Below are 23335 nucleotides of genomic sequence, written 5' to 3' on the forward strand. Positions count from 1 at the left end.
TTTGTAGAGACAGATACAAATAAGACATAGTTCTGCATTATTCATTAAAAAATTAGCAATCTTTGCCTGGACTTGTCTAGGGATTATGAATTGTATGACAAATGCAGTGGTGTAAAATCTGCGTTCTTTCCTAGTATGCAACAGGCTATGTCATTAATAATAAGCATAAGAATAGCACTCGATGATCACAGACTGCTTTTCCTAGTAAAACATGTTTCCTATCTTCCATTCACCATCATAAATACAGTTCAGATTATACATTCCAACATATGTTGGAATGTATAATCTGACTTTTATAATATGATGGGGAAATAACCAATTTGCCTCTCTCATAAACTGCTCAATATGAGTTGCATTTGTCCCATGGCCACAGCTTGGTAACTTTGCTGTCCTGCCTGGACTCCAAGCATCCCTCCAGCAGGTTAGCAGGTGACAGCTTCCATTCCCATGTTCCTTTCCACCCTTGAATAATAATGGCTTGACATACCAGAGCACTGACCTGCAGTGGTTGGAAATGGCCAAAGACTTCAGCTGTAGCCATTTTTGGGGCATTGGCATAGAGGTTGCAAGCCATGCTCACTGCAAGTAGTAGGAATACAACAAGTATAATGAGTATAAACTTCTTCCACAAAGACTGGTACAGGAAGCAACTAATTAATATAATTACTAATTAATATTAATTAAATATATTGATATAATCTAATTAAGAAGGCAGACTCTCACTCTCTGTCTCAAGGTGAGCACAGGTATTCATCCCTACCTTATTTGATTTTAGAATATGAACCAGGAACAACTCACCTAATTCTAGGGTAAACTTATTCTTCCCCCTTAAGACTTACAGCCTTTTAATCAGGCACCATAACTGGAAAAAATATAGTTGTCCAAAGCATAATTTGAAACTCCATTAATTTCTGCATGCTGGAGCTGAGTGATCCATGAGGTCTTCTAGATAAATTTCTGAGCTGTGTACAGACTACCATGGAAATTTAAAACAAATTGCTCCACTCCTCAGGGGGAAAGGATATTTCTACCCTATCTCAACTATTCTCTGAAAACAAAATGAGGAAGAAATTATATTCTAACCTCAGGAGACATTACTACTATGCTACATCTACAGAAACTCATTTTGACTCCTGCTGCTGCTTAGTGTAAATAAATAGTTGGTGGCAACATCCCCACTCCCAAAATTGTAGTTTCATTGTTTAGATATCTATAGACTGGAGACTATTTTTAGCACATCCTGTCAACAATGAAGGGAGAAAACTATCAGGAAGAGGATGCATTAGGCTTTTACATTAACTGGTGGCAAAACTAGTGCACAGGACAGCCAAAGAACTGAGCAGTCGTTTGCTTACACAAATGTGCTGTGTGTTACTGATTTGTTTTTCCACATTAATTCTTAGTTCACATGACACTATAGAGGTCATGATCTTACAGACATAGAGCTCAAAGGAAGAGAATCATATTTTGCGAGAAGTACTGGGGAAGGTTTAGAAAAACCCAGCCCATGCTGCCTATAGCAGTGAACTCACATGTCAGCAGCCCTGAATCTCTTCCCTGGGAAGCACAGTGAACCCCTGCACCTTAACTTGCCATCCCAGCAGAAAACTGATCATCTGCACACACCTCATGCACACTGAAAATAACTCATTATTCCAAACTGAAATTGTAAATGCTACTTGGTACACAGTCCAATATGGTATCAGCTGCTTACTGCCTTGCATGCCACTGGAAATGCAGGATTGGGAGCATGCATTTTTAATATACTGCTGCTGTTTTACAGTTTTCCTACACAAAAGTAGGAAAAAAGGTCCTTTCAGATGAAAACTTAATCTCAAAGGCCATCATATTGGTCCAAGCCTCATTCAAGGCCTCAGAGTGAATTTGTAATAGCTGAGCTTGAGTTTCAGCTTTCATTGCATTTATTCTGAAGTATTTCTTTTATATCCCATGTTAAATGCAGCCTGGTCGCAGCAAGTAATTTTGGCTTACGTCTTGAATGTTAAAATTTACATGTTGAAGGCCTTGCTTAAATATATCATAAATTGAAATCCTATTAAAATAGATTTGTAAAGTCAGTAGAAGTGGCTTTGAAAGAGTAGCATTGCTTTTCAGAGTTTTGGTGGTAATTTTAATAAATGAAATAATTATTGAAGAGTTAAATGAGGGACCTTTTTTGGTATGTGTGCATATCTTTAACACTTTGTAGCAATGGAGGTACATAAATATTTTTTCTCTCTAGTACCATAATACTCTACAGATATTAATCCAGCATCTTTTTAAAAACTGGCATGGACCATATACTGACAAATGAGCCCTTCAGTCTGTGGGCCCAGTTTTTCCCCAGAAAATTAACTCTTGACTCTTAAGAAAGCCCAACCAAACCAAACCTAACCCCAGATCTGTCAACTTAGGCTCATTATCCAAGTTTTGGGGACTGCAAAGTACATGAACTGTGCAAAAATAATGATGCAAGTGAGACTGTAAGTATTATTAGCATTTTTGTATTACAGAAGGATAACAACATAATCTAGAAAAACACAGGTAACCCAGTAACATCATGATAGTGATCTTTTATAGATTTTGACTGTAGTCCCATGCACATGCAGTGAATGCTGTAAAAGACAGGTTATTCTTCCAGCAAAGCCCTTAAACAAAATTTCAAATGGCAGATTGCCTGTGATGCTCTACTGAAGGTATTACAGAACAGCAGTATCTAACTTGGAAAAATTGTCACTGAAAATGGGAAGTTGAGTTTCCTAACCTTATGTCACTATTATTTAAGGTCTGATCTGCAACACCAAGCTTTTGCTGGCTTAGCTTTGTTATTTGCAAACATAAGAAATGTTGTCTGGTACAGAGATGTAACTTTGACCAAACGCAGTCCTCCTGTTGTGTTTGCTTCCCTCTTCCAGGAAGATTTTTGTTGCATTCCTCTGTAATATTGCAGGCACAATCTGCATATTCTTTGCTGGACCTTGCTATGCTAGAAAAACCAGGAGCCTGTAGATTGTCTATGATTCACAGGATTTCCAGCCTGGAAACACCAGAGGGTATTAGCTTTCCTCTGTTCAAACTGCATCCACAGTTACCAGCTGTGATTCACCACAGTGCACTTTGGAGAAGGCGTAGGGGGAGGGGGGCAAGACATGCAGAGTACAAAACCAGTTGGCAGGAACAGCTGCTGAAACAGTCAAAATAGGTTTTTGCTTTTTCCAGACATCCAGCATTCTGTAAGCTTCTGACAAGCTTCTCAGCCTTGTATTGAGTGTTCAATCATCTCCACACCCTTGTTTCTCCGTCATCTATTTCAGTGTGCCTCCTTTCCTCCCTCTGCCACGTTCCTCTCTCCTCCCTTCTCCTCTCATTTTAAGTGAGAGTTAAAAGGGAGCCTTCCCCCCTACTGAAGCACTGCATCTTTGTTCTGAGTTTAGATGAACTTCTCCCTTTCTGTTATAGTCCCTCATTGCCAGCCCTGCCATTGCACTGCTTACAAAGTCCACTGAGCATTTTCTATCTTCACAATCAAAGCAGCTGGCACAGCCATGTCTTATTGGTGAGCACCAACACAGAGCAGCCACAGCTAAAGAAATAGCTCCTCAAATGAACTGAAAGGCCACTGCTCCTCTTGCATTTCTGGTGTGGCAAAATATCCCAAATAGAAGGCATCAGAGCCTCTCCTCAGACACACCCAAGGCTCAGGGTATGGACCAATAGGCTCAGGCTGTGGTGGTTGTGATCCCAAGGTGGGGGCAAGCTTGAAATCTGTGAAATGAGCTGTCTGGAGCATGGACAAGGTAGGACAGGCACACGTGTGTGTATATGTGTGTGTTAATTTGCATGCACACACCTATGTACATCCAGGGACTACAGCAGGACTGCTGATGGCATCAGGGGCCAGAACTGGGGAAAGGAGGCAGGGGCCATGGAGAATCTACAGCTCTCTGTAGGTACTAAATAAAGAAACTGGAGACTTCAACTCATCACCACCCAACTGTCCATTTGAATTGTGATTTCTCATAAATATAGAACATATAAAGCTGTATAAGCACTTATATACTTTTAGAATAACAGATAATACATAAAGCAACAAAAATGCAGATATCTTTAACAACAACTGACAACAGCCTTTATTGGGCATATACAAAACAAGATTCTTAACCATTTACCTTATTGTTAATTCACAGTTACTTGTCTAACCAACATTAGTTTAGACCTATGTGGCAAGTATTGATATTAAAGAGTTTCAACCTGAGAAGTAATGCCAGTTAATACCACATTAAAAAAACAATCCCAATTCTACCTTAGAGAACCTCCTTGTTAGAAGGAAAGAACAAAACTCACAGAACAATTTGAAGTCTCCAGCAGACCTCTATCTCTAAAGGAGTAATAGCATATTTCTATTGGACACTGGATGGGTACAGCAGTCTCTGTACAGCCTTCTCTTTACTGGTTCTACTGCTAGGCCGCCTTGCTCTTACTGGGGACAGAAGGGGTGAGATGTGTCACCTTTCATTACTGTGCTATAATCAGACTAATCTTTTTGAACAGTAAGGTACCTTTCCCAACAGTCAGAAGAAGAAACAAAATAAAACCAAAACTGTGCAGGTACACACATTAGATTTTATCATTCAGGAGAATGCACAATGGAGTCAGTCTGCAGTATTTTGAAGACAACAGCTGGTGTACGTTGATTTTACTCCCCATAATTTTCTGCTGTAATATAAATGCAATTACTGGCTCTTTCTCAATAATAAGTAGTATTTCTCATCAAAATACTAGCAGTATAATCTCTTCAAAGATTATCTTTCTACAAACAGATTAATACCAGACTTAGCTCTCTGGTGCTTTAAATCCAACAATACTAATACACATATATTTGATTTGTAAAAATTAATTACATGTTAAATAATATTCTTCTAAATGAGTTGGTTAAATAAAACCAAAACAACCAAAAGCAAACAAAAAACCAACCCCAACTTATTCCCCATTTTGAAACATTATAAAATGTGCTATTTTTTTAATTTCCAGAAAAATAGACCCCTTAAAGCTTTTCTACAATGGTCTTTTTTTCCTCATTCTTGCTCAAACAAGAACAAATTTCCTCAAATGAACATGTGTCTCATTTCAAGAATAAAAGGTAGGATGAAGAATGATGTTAACACTTAAATGGGATTTTGGATGGCTATTTTTTATCACTATATTTTTTTTCCAAACGTATTTCTAAACAAAAAAAATATGAGTAATTGCAGACTTATACATAGACCAGAAAACAAAACAGTATAAAATTGCTTGGCAATATAAAAAGCTCCACATAACCATCAATTCCAAAAAGAAGTCATCAGCAACTGACTGTCTAGCCTGTGCAGAACTGTTGGAAGGATGCTGGGGAAGAGAAAGACAGACAACATATTATTTGTAGAGAAGCTATTTGTGCACAGAAAGAAGCAGCAGAAGGTTTCAAATCCAGCCTTCATTTACACAGATTTCTCTGTATCCTTCCAAAAATGAACCAAGGCTCCAACCATCATGATTTTGCAGATTTAGGAATGGTAATCTAATATGTTTCTGCTTCCCAATCAAATATGTTCCTCCATCTCCCTTGAAAATTACTGGTCCCGTGTCAGAGGCAGTACAGATAGAGGTCTGCCCATCACTGCCCTAGTCCACAGCCTGGGGTATCAGTGTCAGCCCTGCTTTGTCCATGATTTGAGCTGAGACACTAGGGTGTTGTCTGCAGGCTGCTGAAGCACAGCCACCCATTCCCTCCTGCTGCCACTGCTGCAGAGTGGGGTAATTTACCACAGAAGCACTTCATCCTCCTAATTCACAGAGGCACTCAAAGCAACGCATGCCTGCTGGGAAAGTGGGAATTGGCAATACAGATGGGTCCCACTGCATATGTGTAAGGGCACAGCAATGTGCCACAGTCACATCTCAGCTGCTTAGGCAGGAAGGGTAAGAGCTGGGTAAGGACTGCAGGAAGGTGAAGGAGAGATGTAAGGTTCCTCTTTGTCCTGTAAGCCAGTCTGTTGACCAGAGGCTTTTAGACTGCTCCGGGTCAGCAACTTGTGTTAATATATAACAGAATAAAACTAAAAATGTAATAGACCAAGGCAGGAAAATGCCTGAAATAGCACCTCCCTAAATTTCTCATAGTGTGCCATTCCATGAGATTATATTTATGTTGTGTTTAATATGAAGGTTGACCTCCCCTGCCTTCTGCTCCACCAAAGCAGGCTGCCCCCAAGGGGGTGGCTGCAGTATTCAAGACTGTTCTGCTGACCAGCTTCTAATCAAGTTAGCAGCTAATTGTAAAGGAAGCAAGATTTCAAGTCTAGTTTGGCCTCTGTTCTCTGATCATGCTAACCCAGTTCATTACAGATTGTTCCACGCAACAGAGGGATGTTCTGCCTGCCTCCTTTCTCCCATAAACAGTTTATGCCACAGGTAATTTTTTTCCCCATCTTTGCTCATTCTCATGCCTCTCTCTCTCTCTCCCCCTCCACATTTCCTCTAGGTCCTACACCATCTGTGCAAGCAGTCCTTTGTTTTATGCACACTGTTGCATTCTATTCCTTCTCTCTCTGTGATCTATATTTAGTTGTTTTCCTGTTTATACGCCCCTCCAGAGAGGGGTATTGTGGAATGTGACTAATCAGGAAGAGAAACAATGCAATCAGAGCACAAATCCTTTCAGAGGAGTATCTGGGATGGGAAGCTGTGAAGGACTTGATAAGATAAAAAACTTTTTAAGATTAATCATATGCTGAGATCTGAACACAAATCCATAAGACCCCTTAGAGCACTCTGATCAAAACCCAAGAATACCTAGGCAGGGGAAGAAACAAAGGCAAGGAAACACATACAAACTTTATTCTGACACTGCACTTTTTTTCTTTTTGTTTTTTTCTCTCCATAAGACAAAACTCTTTGGGTTTGGAAATCTTACAGTATTTGTGTCTCTTTGCTCAAACTACCAGGAACCCTTGAATATTAATCTAGAGTGCATACATGAAGCAAGCTCTAGCAAAAGTGTACTTAAAAACTGCTGGGGAGTTCAGTGTTGGTTGGTCCAGAACCAAAGTGCTTTTAGTGCAGAGTAGTAAGCATAAACCTGGTTCTCTAGAAGATGGCTGCAGCACCACTGAAATCAAGACAGATAAGAGCACAAGAGCTCACCATGGTGGCACAATAAAGAACTCCAGTGCAGTGAGCAGGGAATCTCTCTGGTCTGAGAGACACTTGCACAACAAATAAATTGAGTGTTTCTCATCTTCAAGTTTCTAAGAAAAATAAGTAGATTGTGAACAGACTGGTTGTGAAATAAAACACTGGTGTACTAACATCAGGGAAGCTTGATAGTGTGGGTATTCTCTGTAAATTAGAGCTATTTATCAGTAATTAATGGAGCACAGTGGAGAACACACATCTAGTATTTGAACCAAAAGAATGTCTGAATTTTGTTTTGGAGTTTTACCATTATAATAATGCAGATGGTTTGGTTATCATACAGAATCAAAAATTCTCATAGTCTTTAACATTATGCTAATAAATACACTGGCAACCCAGAGAGAGCTTTGGGAACAAGCCATTAACTTCCCTAGCATGATGAACGGTGAAAGGAAAAGCTAGAAGGCTTTGTAAAGCAGCACAGATATTTGAAAAATCAAAGAGGTATGCTACTGGTGATTTCATAATTAAGCCATGTGTGTCACTAGTAGATGGTGCACAGTGTGTATTAGAAAATTTCAGTGCAAAAGCAAAAACATGTCTCAGTGTTTAGAACTTAAATATGAATTTAGGACTTAAATATGAATTATGAGCTGCCCTCCATGACCTGCAGACATTCCCTGGCCAAAGGGGCTCCTCAGTCTTTGGTACAACACCAGAAGGGAGAATATGTGGTGATAGAACAAGAGATAATAACTTTAAACCAAAAGAGGCTAGATTTAGGAAAGATATTAGGAAGAAATTCTTTATTGTGAGGGTGGTGAGGCTTGGGAACAGCCTGCCCAGAGAAGTTAGGGATGCCCCATCCCCAGACATGTTGAAGACCAAGTTGGATACAGCTTTGAGCAATCTGGTCTAGTGAAAAGTGTTCTGGCCATGGCAGGGAATTTGAAACAAGATGATGTTTAAGGAACCTTTCAACTCAAGCCATTCTACCATTCTATGAGAAAGGAAAGGGCTGCAGAGTGGAAGTAAGGGCAGCAGAAAAACCTCAGAAGTTTCAAGGAAAGTACGTTTGCAGCATTAAATGATCTGCTGAGCTTGTTTGCTTCAGTTAATGGCAAGAATGGTTGTTTATAAGATATTTAAACAAGGGGAGGTAAGTGGCTTAGTCTACAGGATGGGCCTCAGCAGTGGAAGAGAAGATGCATCTGAAGCAGCTGGGAAAAAGATGATTTCATTAGCAGCACTTTTCAGGGACAGGAAGAGCCTCTTACAGATCAAAAGGGAAAAACCTACACCTGTGGGGAGAGGAGACAATATAGAAAAATGGCTCAACCCTGAGAATAAAAGGGAAGGAAGAAGGTCAGAAATTGTTAATTTATGTACTAAAAATAATTTTCAGAGGAATTTAAACCCTGAAATGGAGAAAACATTTTAAAATAAGTTGCACAATATAATTTTGGGGAGAGATTTTCACAAGTTTAAAAAAAAAAAACAATGTTATCTTTTTAGTAATTTCAGTTCAGATGGAATGTCAGCAGCAAGAATGTGAGCTGCTGATCTGTTTGGTGACCACCAGAACTAAACAATTTTCCACTCTGGGTCAATGAGAGGCTGTGTAGGGTATTATGAGACCAAACTGTAATCCTCTTAGTAGCATTTTCCATGGAAAAACTGCCATACTGTATGTATTTACATTGTTAAATGCATTACTCATGTAAATGCCATATATATATACACACATACAAAATATGGCTGTAATTACAACATATTCCTTAGAAATTGTATCGTCTGAATCCTGTTCAGAAACTGTCCTGAAAAAGAGCAAAGACCACTAGACTTTATTTGCTTATGTTCCCTTTATTGCAAACAACAGAAGAGACTGTTCAAAAGATGTGCATAATCTGGTTAGTGTAAAACATTTGTGTATGTGGCCACACAAGTCCCCTTCTCTCCTGTATGCATTGATGTCTCATTTGCAATTCAGAGGCAAATTATAAAGAGGCTGTGCAAAAGTGATCAGTTTTAACTCCAGTTTGTGGGGCACAGGTCAGGTCTTGGCTAAAAAATTTAGCAGCTTCACCAAATGAAGTGTCACTAATCAGAAATCCTGCAAACATCAGAAAATATCAAAAATTTTTAGATTGACCCATTTGACTGTTCAGCTTGCAAATATGAGACACCAAACTAAGTAATTTGATAGTGTTTAGTTATATGCAACAGAATTTAAAAGCAATTTTGCAATGTACTATTTCAATTACAGCATCAGTAAAAATATTCTTCCCAGACTTCCTTACTTCAAATATTCCCGCCTGAGGACTCATTATTGCACCTGCAAATCCTCTCTTGCCAGCCTAAATATCCACTTTTATCCAAAGAAATTAATTATTCATGTCATAAAAGCAACAATGAGCTAGCATGACAGGCTATTTCAAGCAAACACTGATATTCTACTATAATTCTGTAACAAGGTTTCTAAAACCTCATGACTTATTATACTATGATTTTTTTTTCTGATGAATTCTTTGCCAGCCTATATTTTCTACTAACTTCTATAGGATTTTAAAAATAACTCTACTCATAAATTAGTTGGTTGTTTTTTTTTAATATGTTCTGTGAGTTTTTTACTCCATAAGCTATAGTCAAATACCTCTTTTCCCCCCTTGGTACATCACATTTAAAGTGATTTCAAGAAAATATCTTTAATATGTTTCCACACAAAAATGATCACTGGATTCCAAAGGGAAAAAGAACAGTATTATACTACACTGCCAGCCCCTTATAGCAAAAGCGTCTCAGTAACCTTGATAAAATAGTACTGCTAGTGACTTCTTCTGCCTCACCCATTACATTAGAAGCAGTAATTGCTAAAACAAAAGAACTTGCTTACTTCATAGTAAGGGAAAAACATCAGTAAAAGACAGTACTATTACGATAAATGACATCATTGCTGGGGACTATAGTATTTCAAAGCCCAAATATTTACACAGGTAAATAGACAAATCCACTTGTTTCTGCAGCAAATCCAAACACACTTCTCATGAAAAAAAATCCTATTTTCCTTCCTGGCATCAAAGTCTAGTAATATTCTGAAAAGAGGGGAGTGAGAAATCTCCATTTCTTATCAAGATGTCCCCTTCTCTCCCACCATCTCCCTCTGTTTGGTTTCTTTAGTGACAAAGAAATTTGCTCCCACTCCCCCTTCCTTCATTTTGGAGCAGCAGTGTTGTCCTTTCTCTAGGTCCCTATTTTCAAGAATCTTACAGGAACATTATGTCTTCCAGAACACTATTTTTTTCTCCCTTTCTCTGTTAAATTTGATAGTGCTTTCAAAGCAAAGGCCCAGAAAGGGGTGTGGGGGCATGTATAAAGCCTCTTTTTTTTAGGGACCTAGGCTAAAAATGAATCCAAATCAACAATTCAGTTTTTCAGTAAATTTCCTGTGTTCACATAGATGACTACATGACAGACACACAGCACACTGACACATCACCATTTCAGAAACGCAAAGGAAAACCAATGTAATACTCTGACATTCTGGTTTGCATCCCTGCAGGATTAACAGAATACCTTGTTCATCCACTACTAGCTGGGAACATCAGCAGTTCAACATTCACTTTGCTGCTTTTATTTAATAAATATGCCTTGAAGAGTTCTTAGTTTAGGAGGAAAGAACAGGACACTTTAAGATCCAAGACAAGAGTTTGAATTACACTGGGAAAAAGAGAGATTCCTGATTTGACCGTCTCAATATATTTTAGAGGCCACAGGGATAAAATACTGTGATTTCAGATCTAGATGTACCTTCCAATACTATCAAATTTAGCCTTCTAGGTTCACAGGCTTGACAAGGGGATAACCCTCTTTTACACATTCAGTTATAAGGACACTAATTTTGTGCTAGCCAAGAAGTTAGTAATAATACAAAATGTGCTTAAACATTAAACTACATGGGGGTTTTTTTGTTTGTTTTTTATAGTCCTTGTTGGCAACTTGAGGCCACCAGCCAGAAGACAGAGAAGTCAAGGAAGTTTACCTAAAAGAGGATGTTAAAGCATTCTGCTATATCTCAAGTTTTGGAAATTAAAAGGAATGCTGCACTATCAACAACAATGCCAGTCTGCTATGGTGTCAAGTGTCCCAATAAAAGCAATACAAGTTTTCTTCCGATTTAGATCTCATTACAGTTCCAGGGAGGGAAAAAGAGCAATCTGATTTGCTTTTCTTTTGAATCATGTACATTTGCAGTGGATTACTACAAGGGTAAGGTGCTTTCAATGGGAGATCTTTTTATCATAAATGAATAAATTAATGCAGGCTAGTTTGAACTTTGTCATGGAAATCCCAAGAAGAACAACTACACAGTTTACTCCTTTCAGGAAGTAAATGGATGGAATGGATGATAACTGAGCAGAAATCATGAGACTACATGATTTCACATATCTAGAAGGACAAGGGATCAAATAATAATCTCATAATAATAATTTTCACTGTGAGTTTTTTCATCAAGGTTCAAAAGAGAACATAGAGGTAAAAACCATAGAGGCAAAAAAGGCACAAAAGCTGTCATGCAACACAAAATGTTAACATTGCTATCTTTATTTCTCTATTTTCTAAGATACTGAAGATACCACAGTAACCATGCTTCAAAATCAGAGTAGAGGTGCTGTGAAAACTGTACTTTATAAAGCTAAAATCCCAGAGAGGGAAGACGCTCATGCTCAATTGGGAGCAGAGCTGAGTCAGAGGTAAGAAACCCTCAGCTACACACTCGGGAGCTGTGAGACAAGGGGACTCCGTAGAGTTTCTTCTGCTGCTCTGCATGAAGGAGAAATAATCACAAGACATTTAAACTACAGAAAGCCAGAATGCAGAGACATTTGAAGAGATATAGGCAAGGACTGAAGTGTATGAAATGGGGACATTTCTGAGATTTGCAGTAAGTACTGCATCTGGGATTTGCTCCAGAACCATCTGACCATTGCCCAGCCTCAGAGGCGAGTATCATCTCTGAATCGGCACTTCCTCAAAGTTCTGTTTTTACTGATGACTGCCCAATTATCTCAGAAAAGTGAGGGTGGAAAGTACCAAAATAGACACAGTATGAGAAAAGCAAAATCATGTGATTGCATTGTTTGAGTTGAAAGCATAAAACAAAAAAGATGAATCAGATGAATGATAGGGTGAGGGAGAAAGAAAAAGCAGAACTGTTACCTTACAAGGGAAACATATGAGAAGGCAAAGTGAGTTTCACAAGACACCAGGAGGCAAGAGCCTGGTCTCAAGGGTACCGTTTCCATGAGCATGGAGCTCAATATTTCTGCAGCCCAGCTGTGCGATTCTACACCAGCACATGGCACATTCAAATCTTCTACCTTTATTTACAAGGGGGAAGAAATGCCTGCAGACAAGAGTAAAAAAATCATATCCCAAGAGAGCAAAGCAACTTAATTTCTTCTCTTCAGTAACTGAAAAATGGGAAGTTGATGTGCCTCCCTGAAGAGATGATACAAAATCCCCGACAACAACAGCTCTGATCACCAGAAAGCTAAATGAGTGCTTGTAGACCATAGTGGTACTCTATGGAGAGACCTCTATTCTTATTTCTCTCTCAGTCCCATGAATTTCACACCAGCAGAAGGATTTTAAAAGCTAGGGGAAAAGGGCAAACTTTCTCTTGGCTGTGGTGCATACAGCTCATTAAATGTTTTTTTAAGTCCCCACTTCCCTGGGGATAGGTTGTAATTACCATGGTTGTGTCTGTGGTTAACAACAAGGAGGAAGAGATGAACACAAAAAGGAGGCAAAAAGCAAACCCTAAACTGATCAATAGAAGAATAAGCAGTCAACAGCAGAAGCAAAGGACTAATCTGTTTTTCATAAATAAGATTCTTCATAAAAGTTATGTTTTTGAAATGAACCCATCTGCACTGGAAAAGATTACAGTTTCAGTTCACTCATTTGAAACGTTACGAGAAAGATAGAAACACTAAGTCAAAACCTTAAAACTTTCCTTACAACTCCAGGGAAACAACTCCTCCTATAACATCACATTTGTCTGCCTATTATAGCATTTCTTTCAATACAAACATTACTCAATTTTATAGCTTCTTTTACAACCTGTTAGAAAAAAAATGCTTTTAAACCAAGCAAGGGAAAAATTTCAATTGGCACTATTAACATAATTATTTTGTTATGGGTAACGTACATCCTTTCACAGTGGAATACCAATCTCCAAGAGTAAACTGGTATGTAAGCTTTGTCCTGATGTTGGGAGAGATTTTCAAAAAGGCAGTTGGGATAACACATGTACTTTTGGCAGATAATCACAAGAGGTAGTCTGTGCTTTGGAAGTGACAATCCTCAGAATCATTAACAGCATTCCTTCTAATGTCCCATATAGGTTTTCCTGTCTGGGAAAAATGAAAAATTTGTTTGCTAGAATATAAAAGCCCCTGTTGCAGAGAAGACTTTCAGAAATTCATTTCATACCATCAGGCAAAAGATGTTATTAGGTCTTTTTTTCAGCACACAGTCTTTCAGAGGAAAGCAAATACAGATGGAGTTCCTCTGCTGTGTGAGAAGGGATGCTGTAGCACCCATGGCATTAACAGCCGTAGGGAGAAAAGACATCTGGATGCTGCCATAATTGTACTGGTGGAACAGGGAAAATCAGGTGAATAAATAGCTTCCACTTTGCAGACAGAGTGAGTTCTGTGGCCCACCATCCTTATCAGCATTGCTGCTTGGTATATTATGTTGTGACATTAATTTTTCCGCAAAATTATGAAAAGAAAATGTAGGTGCACTTGAAGTATGTTTTTAGTATGGATTCTTCAATTCCACAAATGCATAAAAACTTGAAATCATGGGAAAAAAAACCCAAATCTCAGCAACTGATTTTGAGAAACTTGTTTGTCTTCAGCTCTACTAACATGGGTGATTTTTTTTTTTTGTCTTGGATCAGTTTGTAGTTAACATGGTACACACAGCTGTCCCTTTTCAGACCAGAGAAAATGCCTCCAAAGTGCTTATCCTTATGACATAATGGCTTGATTTAGCCACAAAGCTAAGGATAATGCACATTAAAACGTTTTAAAGGAGAAAGCAAAGCCTCCCACCAATCCTCCTCAACTTAGTTTGACCCAACTCCTGCTTTATTGGCTTTATGTATTTTTTGCCTTACAATTGCTAAAACTTCATCATGAACAAAAGAGGATTAAATAAGGAAAACAGAACAGTATTATCATCATAAACCTGGAAAACTTCACAGTGCTGGAGAGACTGTGAGGGATTAATTTATGCCTACTTCAATGGGGACTTGCCTTTACAACAGCAAGTTCTGTGGGGACTCATATAACACACTTTCACCCATTTCTTGACTAAGCCCAACCATGTGGTCCTCCTTTGGAAGTAGAATTTGAAGAGAAGTTGACAGAATACTGAAACAAGAGCTAAGATTAACTAGCACACTTTCCTTGCCTCCTTTTATGTCTATTTCATTGGTTGCCACATACAGAGAAGGTAACTCTCAAGGATGCAAGAATCTGCAAAACAAGAACAGATACATCATGTTCTGCATTCTTTCAAATTTAGGCACTGCAATGTGTTTGAAATCAGCCATACAATGCCAACACATGAAAATAATTTGCATTTTGAAAACATCTTGGTTTAGCCATCCTAATAGTGTTGATTTAATTGAATATTAAGGAGTTTGTTTTGGAACAAAAAATAAGTGATTTTGCTTGCCAGAAAAGAGCTTCAAGTTTTTACAGCATAATGAAATGTTATAAAAAACTTCTGAAGTATGTTTTATTTAACATCTGCACACACTAAATACTTTAAAAAAATTCAAATCTAGTGATATGCATTGGTCTTGAACTGTGTCACAGAAATAATCTAACATAAAGGCTTGCTTTCAGATTATTCTTTAGTATAAACTGCAATGCATACCCATACAGGGATAAAGTAGGAACTGTGCAGATTAGCAGTAGATCCAGCAGGGTTTCAGATATTTAGAGAGATGGCTTTTCAATTAATGCAATTACAATGTTTAATTTCTGTCCCAGACATGTTCTAGGCACAGAGATTACATAATACAGGAGAGATTGCCATGGAGGTCTGCTGATGCAGAAGTTTAGGATATCTTTCAGAGTCACAGAACCTATCCACTAGTTACTGGCAATGTGAAGGCAGAGAAAACGAAGTTGAACTGATGCAGGGTTTTCTTTGTTATTCATTAGAAAAAAAGGAACAGAAATTTCTACCAAAACAAAAAGAAAAGAAAGGTGAATGTTATACATAAACCCACACACTCAGCTTACTGAGTTTCCCAGTTTACTCACACAATTCTTGAAAGTAAAACGATTTGTTGCTTTCTGCCAGTCATACACAGGCTCAGATTTGGCCATGCAGGAAAGAGGCATGACACTCTCAAATTACATCTGGACTTTATATGAGTTCACGTGCTAAAGGTTAATGAGTCAGCCAGTTGCTATCATTACTTAGTAGGCAAACTGTATCTTCCCTTCCTGCCTATGCACTGCTGCACAATGTCTAATAATACACTGCAATGTGATGAAAATATTTTCTTCATTAGAAACTTTGTGGTTTTGTATTTTGTGCTCTAAAAGGTTTGCATTTCCAGTACCCTTGAACTCTTGGCTCTCAGCTAGAAGAGAGCTGTAAGTTCTCCCACATCTCACAGTAAAAGCAACTCTGCTGAAATAGTAATACATTCCAAATACAGTACACTTCAAAGCAGTGAGAGAGAGTGAACAGCAAAGGATAGCTGCTCCCTTCCAAGCCTTCCAAAGCCATACTGTGGCCATCCCATCACATCTATGCACTCAGTGAGGAAATGTGCACCCCAAACTGTTTGCCTGCAAGGCACTTCCCTACATGTGAATCGTAGCTGTCATGCAAGGGCCTTGAATGGATAGATCACTTGCTTCCTTACACATCCTCAGTCAGAAAGCTATTTTCAAAGCAGATTTAGTAATCCTATCGCTTTTTTTCATTTCCTTAAACTTTGTTCTCCAGGAAGCAAACCAGAAAGCTCTGTGTAAGAGCTGATGGTAACACACACACACAGAGTGTGTGTCCTGTCTGCGGAACCAACTGCTGCTTCTCTGCAATACTTGAAGACTTCATTAATAGCAAATACTTTTACGGAATCCTTGCTGCACTGGGACAGAAAGTCTTGTTAAGTGAAAAAAAGGAAATTACTAGAAAATATTTAGATGAAAAGTATTTGTACTTGAGTAACTGGTAAATCAACATAAGGAGGGCTTTTGTTCTGGTTTCTGTCTTACTTTAGAAATACTTCCAGGAATACCTGTCGTGACACAAATGCAGGTAGCACACACAAAAGGAGTCTTCTCCTGACACTAGCAGAAAAAATGCATGAAGCAAATGGTACTAACAATAAAAATAGATGTAGGAGAGCAAAACCCTCTGAAATGGACTTCCTTGTGTCACAGGGTGAGACAGGTCATTATACTATGAGCTAAAACTTTAAATAAAATTACACTTGCATAAAGCTACATTACTACAAATAAATGCTCAGCTGTCCACAGGTTCCAACTAGTCCATGAGGTTCAGCTTTTCATCTCCTGTACACCCTCACACAGATGTTTCAGGCAGAGGGAACTAGGGTACTACCTGGCTCAGAGAGTGGAAGGGTACTGCCCTCTCCCTTTCAGTCATTCCACCACTAGTTTGTAGGCATGTGTGGATCCCATCTGTAGATCAGACAGGACTGATCCCACAACCAAATTAAGACCTCTTCTGTTATATGACGATCCCATGCCCCTCCTGCTCTATGCCCAAACATTCGTGTACCCTGGCTATGTTACCAGAGCCTGCATTTAGTTTTGTGGTCTATGTCCGAATTCATCTGACACCAGAGCCCATGAATCAACTCTGTCAGCACTGGCTTGGATGCCAAATACCATCAGAAAAGGAAACACGCAGACACTGAGACGGTGGAAATGGAGCATAAAATGACAATTTGGATGGGCAGGGTAGGGTCCTTTGAGATATAACTGATTTTACAAGGGACAACTAGCATCCAAAAAAGGAAGAGATACTCCCTAACAATGTAACTGGGTTAGGGTCTTGCTCATGGAAACCCCTAACTTTAAGAAAGGAGAAAAGACATTTTTCCTACCCTTCCAAAAAGACTAAGAAAAGGGACCTGAACAGTTTCCAAATGCATCAAAATCATCCTGCAAAAAAAAGGAAACTCCTTTTCACAGTTACAGTGGGGAGAACAAGAAGACACAGGCTTCTTGTTCTCCCCACTGTATGAAATTTGTGTTAGATATTAGGAAAACCCTCAGATGCTAAGGATAATGATGCAAAATATACCACATACAGAGGTTATGGGCATTTACCACTGGAGGCTTTCAGTAAGAGGTTAGAAAAATGTCTTTTGTGGAAGAGTATAGATATAGCTGATGCTCCGTAAGGAGGAAGAGGGGTCCAAATCAAGGGTTTTTAGATGACTTCCAGTCCAAATTTTCTGTGATTTTCCTGTGTATTAGTTATCCCTACATCTACCTGCTTAATTTTCCCTTTCTGCACCTCAGCAGTTAATTTGAGGCTTGTTGGAAGGAGCGCATAGAGAGGCACATGAGACTTTTATTTGGGATAAAGCCAGAAGCAGCTGGGGAATTGGAGCAATTCCTTTATTACTAAAGTGTACACATATGAGTAGTGCCCCCAAACCTAAGGTAAATAGGTAGAATAGTAACAAAGGACTTGAATATTTATCATAATTTTCCTTTTTTCAAATGGGAAATGCAAAGCATAAAGGTCTGAACCATCTGTAATGACACAGCAAGTTGTCAAAATGAGCCTGAAAAATGGGTTTCCTGGCTCCTCAAGTGACCTAGCTGAGGGACTACACGCTCCTCCTGCTCTTGCTCTCTCTCCCCTCCCTGACTCCCTTCCCCCCAGCAAGCCTTGCAAGACTAGGAGAACTGCAGCATTTCCTCGTAAAAGTCTTGCCTGCAGCTGGGGGAAGTCAGACACTACAACGGAGTCGGTACCTTCTGCTGTAACAAGAGCACGCATCAAAAAGATTACCATCACCACAGGGGAAAAAACGTGAAAACTAAAGCTGCATCAGGACTTACACCTTGCAGAGATGTTCTTGGGTTTATAATCCCCATCTCCTTTCTTTAACTTGCCTTTATTCTGGCTAACATTTGACAGAATAACTCTATTCCTCTACCAAGTGAGTAACGATAAATATAATAAAAAATAGTAAAGCACATACTGCTGATAACAAACAGAATTGCTCTTTATACATGTGCAGAAGAATTCACAAGTGTTTGCAAGCAAAGCGTTGTTGCTCCAGCCCAATGTGGAAAAGGAGCAGTCTAGCTCAGCATTTTGTGGGCTCTTTCATAAGGCTGCTGTAACTTTAGCTTGTAGGAAATCAGAATCAAAGCCTAAAATTAGAACCAAAAATCTCTTGTAACAAAGTACTACAAAGCCAGTGCCAGTCCTTCTGCACTACTACTTTCAAGCCTGCATAGGCTCGCTTCCATTTCCTACATGCCAGTGCTGGAACCAAAGGAGGGCCTATGCTTGAATCATCCACACGAGATCCTGCCTCTGAAACTGATCTTGCCAAAGCACACCAGGCTCCAAATTAATTGTGAATTAATTCCAAGAACTCTGCTAGGCTCTAAGCCCCATATATAGATTAAACATAATTTGGATTCATCATTACCAGTAAAACTAAAAGCGAATTAGAAGAATTAAAGTGGAAGAATAATGAATTAAAAATATGTCAGGAACACAAAAGCCAGAAACATCTCCAAAAAGAATAAAAGGCAATGCTTTAATTGGTTGTTTTCACAAAAGAGAAAAAAACAACCAAACGTTCCTGCATCATTGAAATAAATATTATCAAATTCTTTATAAGCTTAAGTATTTCCTAGCTTATTCCAATGGCATATTTAGATTATAAATCAAGGGATATTGCTTGCTGCCATAAGATGCATTCCACTGGGTCTCAAAGTCTTCAGCAGATACCCACTGCGTGTATTTTATCCTGATGGTTTCGCATTCATGTTCATCAACACTCAGCAAGAACCATAAACAAAGCCCTTTCTCAGATGCACACATGCAGTTCCCATTGACTTTGCTAAATTTTCAGCTGACTTCAATCAGAACTCTGTGCATGCAGAAGGGCAAAACTTTGCACATTCAATAAAATTACATCACTAGATACCTTTTAAATGAAGGACAATGCAGTCCATACTGAAAAATAATATCAACTGAAACCCCTAAACTGTGGCCAAATAAATTCAAATTCCAGCCAGATTTTTCCAGAATAAAAAGGGTATGAATTTTAGGCAAGATGAAATGAAACCCTAATAGCATCTCATTTACCAGAGTGCACTCTGCCTCTTTTAGCAGGACAAAGTGTGAAACCCAGCTGTTTACACAAGGTGATCATCTTGTTGTTTCAGGTATAGCAATGACATTGGCATCTGAAACAATCAAGTAAAGGTCAGGTTACATGCTGTGATTTGCTAAGTCTTTTTCTGCAGCTGTATCCTGGCCCTATAAGCTACCACTGTCATTAGAAGTGAATTTGAAGTGTAGAATACCACAGCAGAAAAAGTAATTAATCATGATATTAATAACTAATACTGTACTATTTCTGAATCTACTCTAATATTTTAAGCATATTAAATGCTTGAGCCTAGGAGTATCTATCTTAAGCCCTTTAACCCTACTTACAACTTGCCAAAAGAAGAACATAACAAAAATCCCACACAACTTAGTAAAAACAGTTCCCCTCCAAATTTTAAATGACACTGTGCAACACAATTTCTGCCAGGTACATTAGCTAATGCACACTAAGCAAAGCAATGCCCTATGTGTTTTTTCCAAATTTCTTTACTTTACTTTTACTCATTCCATGATGTAAGAACCTGTATCTTTTTACTGCATCTTTAAAAATATCTACCCTCTTTTACTCATTCCGCGATGTAACAACCTGTATCTTTTTACTGCATCTTTAAAAATATCCACCCTCTAAGATGAAGAATAGTCTCACTTCTAAAAAACCATCTAACAGGCTTCCTCACACTTTCTGTTTGTCTGATAAGCACTTGTTAGCCTGCAATTACAAATATACGGAAGTACTCAGGGATGAAAACCACAGAGGAGACTTGATGTTCATGTTCGGCCATTGCCCCCTGCTTGGAGAAGTAACATTTCTGATGATTTTCACACTTAAATAGCAGAACAGATTTTATTAATAATTTTTTCCTTATAGCTGGAACAGCCCCTATTCTCCACTCCATTATAATATTGAGCCACTTTGCATCAAGTTGGTCATTACTGACAAGCCAGAGAAGAAAGGAGGAAAGTGGATGAAATGCTCTGAAGCTACATGTGTGACAGGATATGTATCGGGTTGCTTCTTGAAGCGAATTACTTAAAATCAGAAAAAAGTCATTAACATACAACTCACGTAAGGGAAAACTATTTCATAATTATTGAGAAAGTCCAGTAAATCCAACACTGGTGGTCAAAGGGATTGCAAAGACTTTTTCTTCTTCTTCTTTTTTTTTGTAAGTGAAGCAAGAGTCTAGCCTGATACAAGTGCTGAGTCATACTGGTCATTCACACTGGATTATCCAGTAAGTTAAATAATTAGTATAGTGGAATCTGTTTCTCCCAGACTATGGCACTGTCAAATGAGTAGTTATGAGGTCTGGTGGGGCTCTGCTCTCACCAAACCAACTCCCCTCCTACCACCCCATCCTGACACTGGTGGCCTGTGAAGACACTCATTTGTCTCAGAACTCCTTCAAGTAACTCCAGGTCTACTTGTGTCTGTTGGAGTATGAGCTTAGAAAATTTACAATGTGTTACACGGAACATTTATTCTAGCTTAAGCTCTGTGATTCTGACTACACAATCAGGAAAGGAAAGGTATCCCCATCTCTCCCCTCAATCCTACTGGAATGTGACTGTTCCAAGGAGGGAGTTATTAGTTTATTTTAAATGCATTGCATGTCTGTTTGATGATGAAAATAAAAATTTACATGATAAAGAACACTGATTTTAAATAATTAGGAAAGAAAATGAAAACCAACAAAACACACAGGTGAAAAACTTGGCTTTTCAGCATGCCCTGTTTAACCAATGACACATGAAGAAGTTTATGTTCAAACAATTACTTGAGGCTTTAAATAGGACACTAAGGTAATAATGTTTCAAAATGTATTCACACAGCATAAGATTAATCCTCCTCCTGGGAGTACCAGTGCAAATTAGAGTAACTCCTCAGAGGTCAATTGAAGTACACCAGCACAAAATAAATGTGAGACAGAAGGGAATCAGGCCCCATCTACCTCTATATTAATGCAGAGTTTACAGATCATCTGCAATGGTAAAGTGAACAACATAAAAATAACTGACATCTATTCAACTGATCTCACATCCTGCCAACTATTCACAGCTCTAAATACAGGCCTGAAGAACAGTGGTTTGAGGAAGGCAGGCAGAAATCCGGGTTCTAACCCATTCACACGTTCCAATTGACTAATACCTCCTGCTTGAACTGCCTTCATCTCCCCACACTGCTAAATCCTGAAAGGTTTAATTTGACATTGTCCCCACAGCTCCTAAAGAACAACTTCTCCTAAAACAAAGTAAATCAAAAATACCAGGAGAGGTGTATGGGACAGAAAATAGCTGCAAAAAATATGTGCAAACACGAAAACCTATGGAGAAGTAATCAAGAGAATCCCTGTCTAACATACCACATATGTTAGACAGGCAGTAGCAAACTGATTAATTATTTGGAAACCTAGCACTAAGAAAGAATGGTACGTGTGCAGGGGTAGACTAAAATATGAGGCTGTTTCAAACTATGGTGTTATTTGTGCTAATTTAAGTGGATCTGTAATTATTTCCTACAACTTCATGATGTCCTGAACCAGCTTCCTCCTCCCCTGTAAGGCTGATAAAAGGACTCTTGGCAACACACTACATATATTATGCAATATATTGAATACTACCGAGAAAAATCACTGAATTACACCGAAACAAAGAACATTAGGTGCGAATATCACCACCTCCGGGGAAAGAGCACCTTTAACTACTTATCACATCAGTAAATGCAGACATTCTCTTGTACCTCTGCTACCTGCACCTAATAGCATTTGCTACATTTAACAAAGTTAAGGCGAATTTTACCTCAAATCTACTCAGGCTCGAGCTCTTTGACCGAGACTTCTTGCGGAGATAGACGGAGAAGAAGCGGCGCACTGTGAACTTCTTCACGTTCATGTCCATCGCCCTGTCCCAGCTGCGGCGCCGACGGAGAAAGCTAGCGCATCCCGATTGCCCCCTATTTATATCCACAGGCAGGAGAGCCTCCGAAGTGCCTAGTTTTGTTCATCGAGCTGGACACAGCTAGACCTGCCGCCGGAGGTCCCTGCCGGAGCCGGGGCAGCCCGGAGGCAGCTGCCTGCTCCTCGGAGCATGAAGGCGCTGCGCTCCCTCTCGCTTCTCACTGTTTACATTTCGGTGCGGCGAGCCCCGCCGCCTCTCCCCCCTTGCCTTCGGTGCCACTACGCCCAATCAGGCTCTGCCGAGGCTGCACGCAGAATCGGCGCCGGCAGATGACAGCTCCGGCGTCCCAGGCGTAGCAGGTTTCAGACAAATATTAGATGTGTCTATTGCTTTGCTCTCCCTCTCCTCTCAGTCAGGCTCTTTCAATTTCCTGCTTTCTGAATCACATGGGGAATAGGCACATGCTGCACTTCTGTTTTTAGCTCAGAATTCAGACATTGCTACAATTACTGAGGGCTGTGGTGGTCAGATCCGAGAAGAAATCAGCTCCCCTGTGAGAGTCGCTCCTGGAAGAAACCTGAAAGATGTCGTGCCCCCACTGCCAGAATAGAAGGGTTTGAATCTCCTTTTATTCCGGGGAGTATGCAAAATAGCACTAGTCTCGTCCCCACCCCCCCCCCCGAAATTGAAAAGCTCACCATATCCTGTTCACAATCACCCGCTCGCTTTACATTGAAATACCTAACACTGGCACAGCTCTGAAAATAGAAAGCACAAGCTAAATGGTAAGTATTACTATTCTTATTGTACTACAGCAGGAAGCTAC

General features: G+C 39.3%; 1 protein-coding gene across 2 annotated transcripts in view; it reads right to left on the minus strand.

The window, feature by feature from the left end:
* RPS6KA2 (ribosomal protein S6 kinase A2) overlaps positions 1-23093 on the minus strand; it is a 162824-nt gene extending 139731 nt beyond the window's left edge. For both annotated transcript variants that reach the window (XM_039707208.1, XM_039707207.1), the window contains exon 1: positions 22411-23093. In XM_039707208.1, the coding sequence (XP_039563142.1) occupies positions 22411-22509 (99 nt within the window). In that variant the 5' untranslated portion in view covers positions 22510-23093. The remainder of the gene's footprint in view (positions 1-22410) is intronic.
* Between the last annotated feature and the right edge of the window lie 242 nt (positions 23094-23335).

The sequence above is a fragment of the Passer montanus genome, unplaced genomic scaffold (assembly GCF_014805655.1).
Source record: "Passer montanus isolate IOZ18808 unplaced genomic scaffold, ASM1480565v1 scaffold2, whole genome shotgun sequence".
Lineage (NCBI taxonomy): Eukaryota > Metazoa > Chordata > Aves > Passeriformes > Passeridae > Passer > Passer montanus.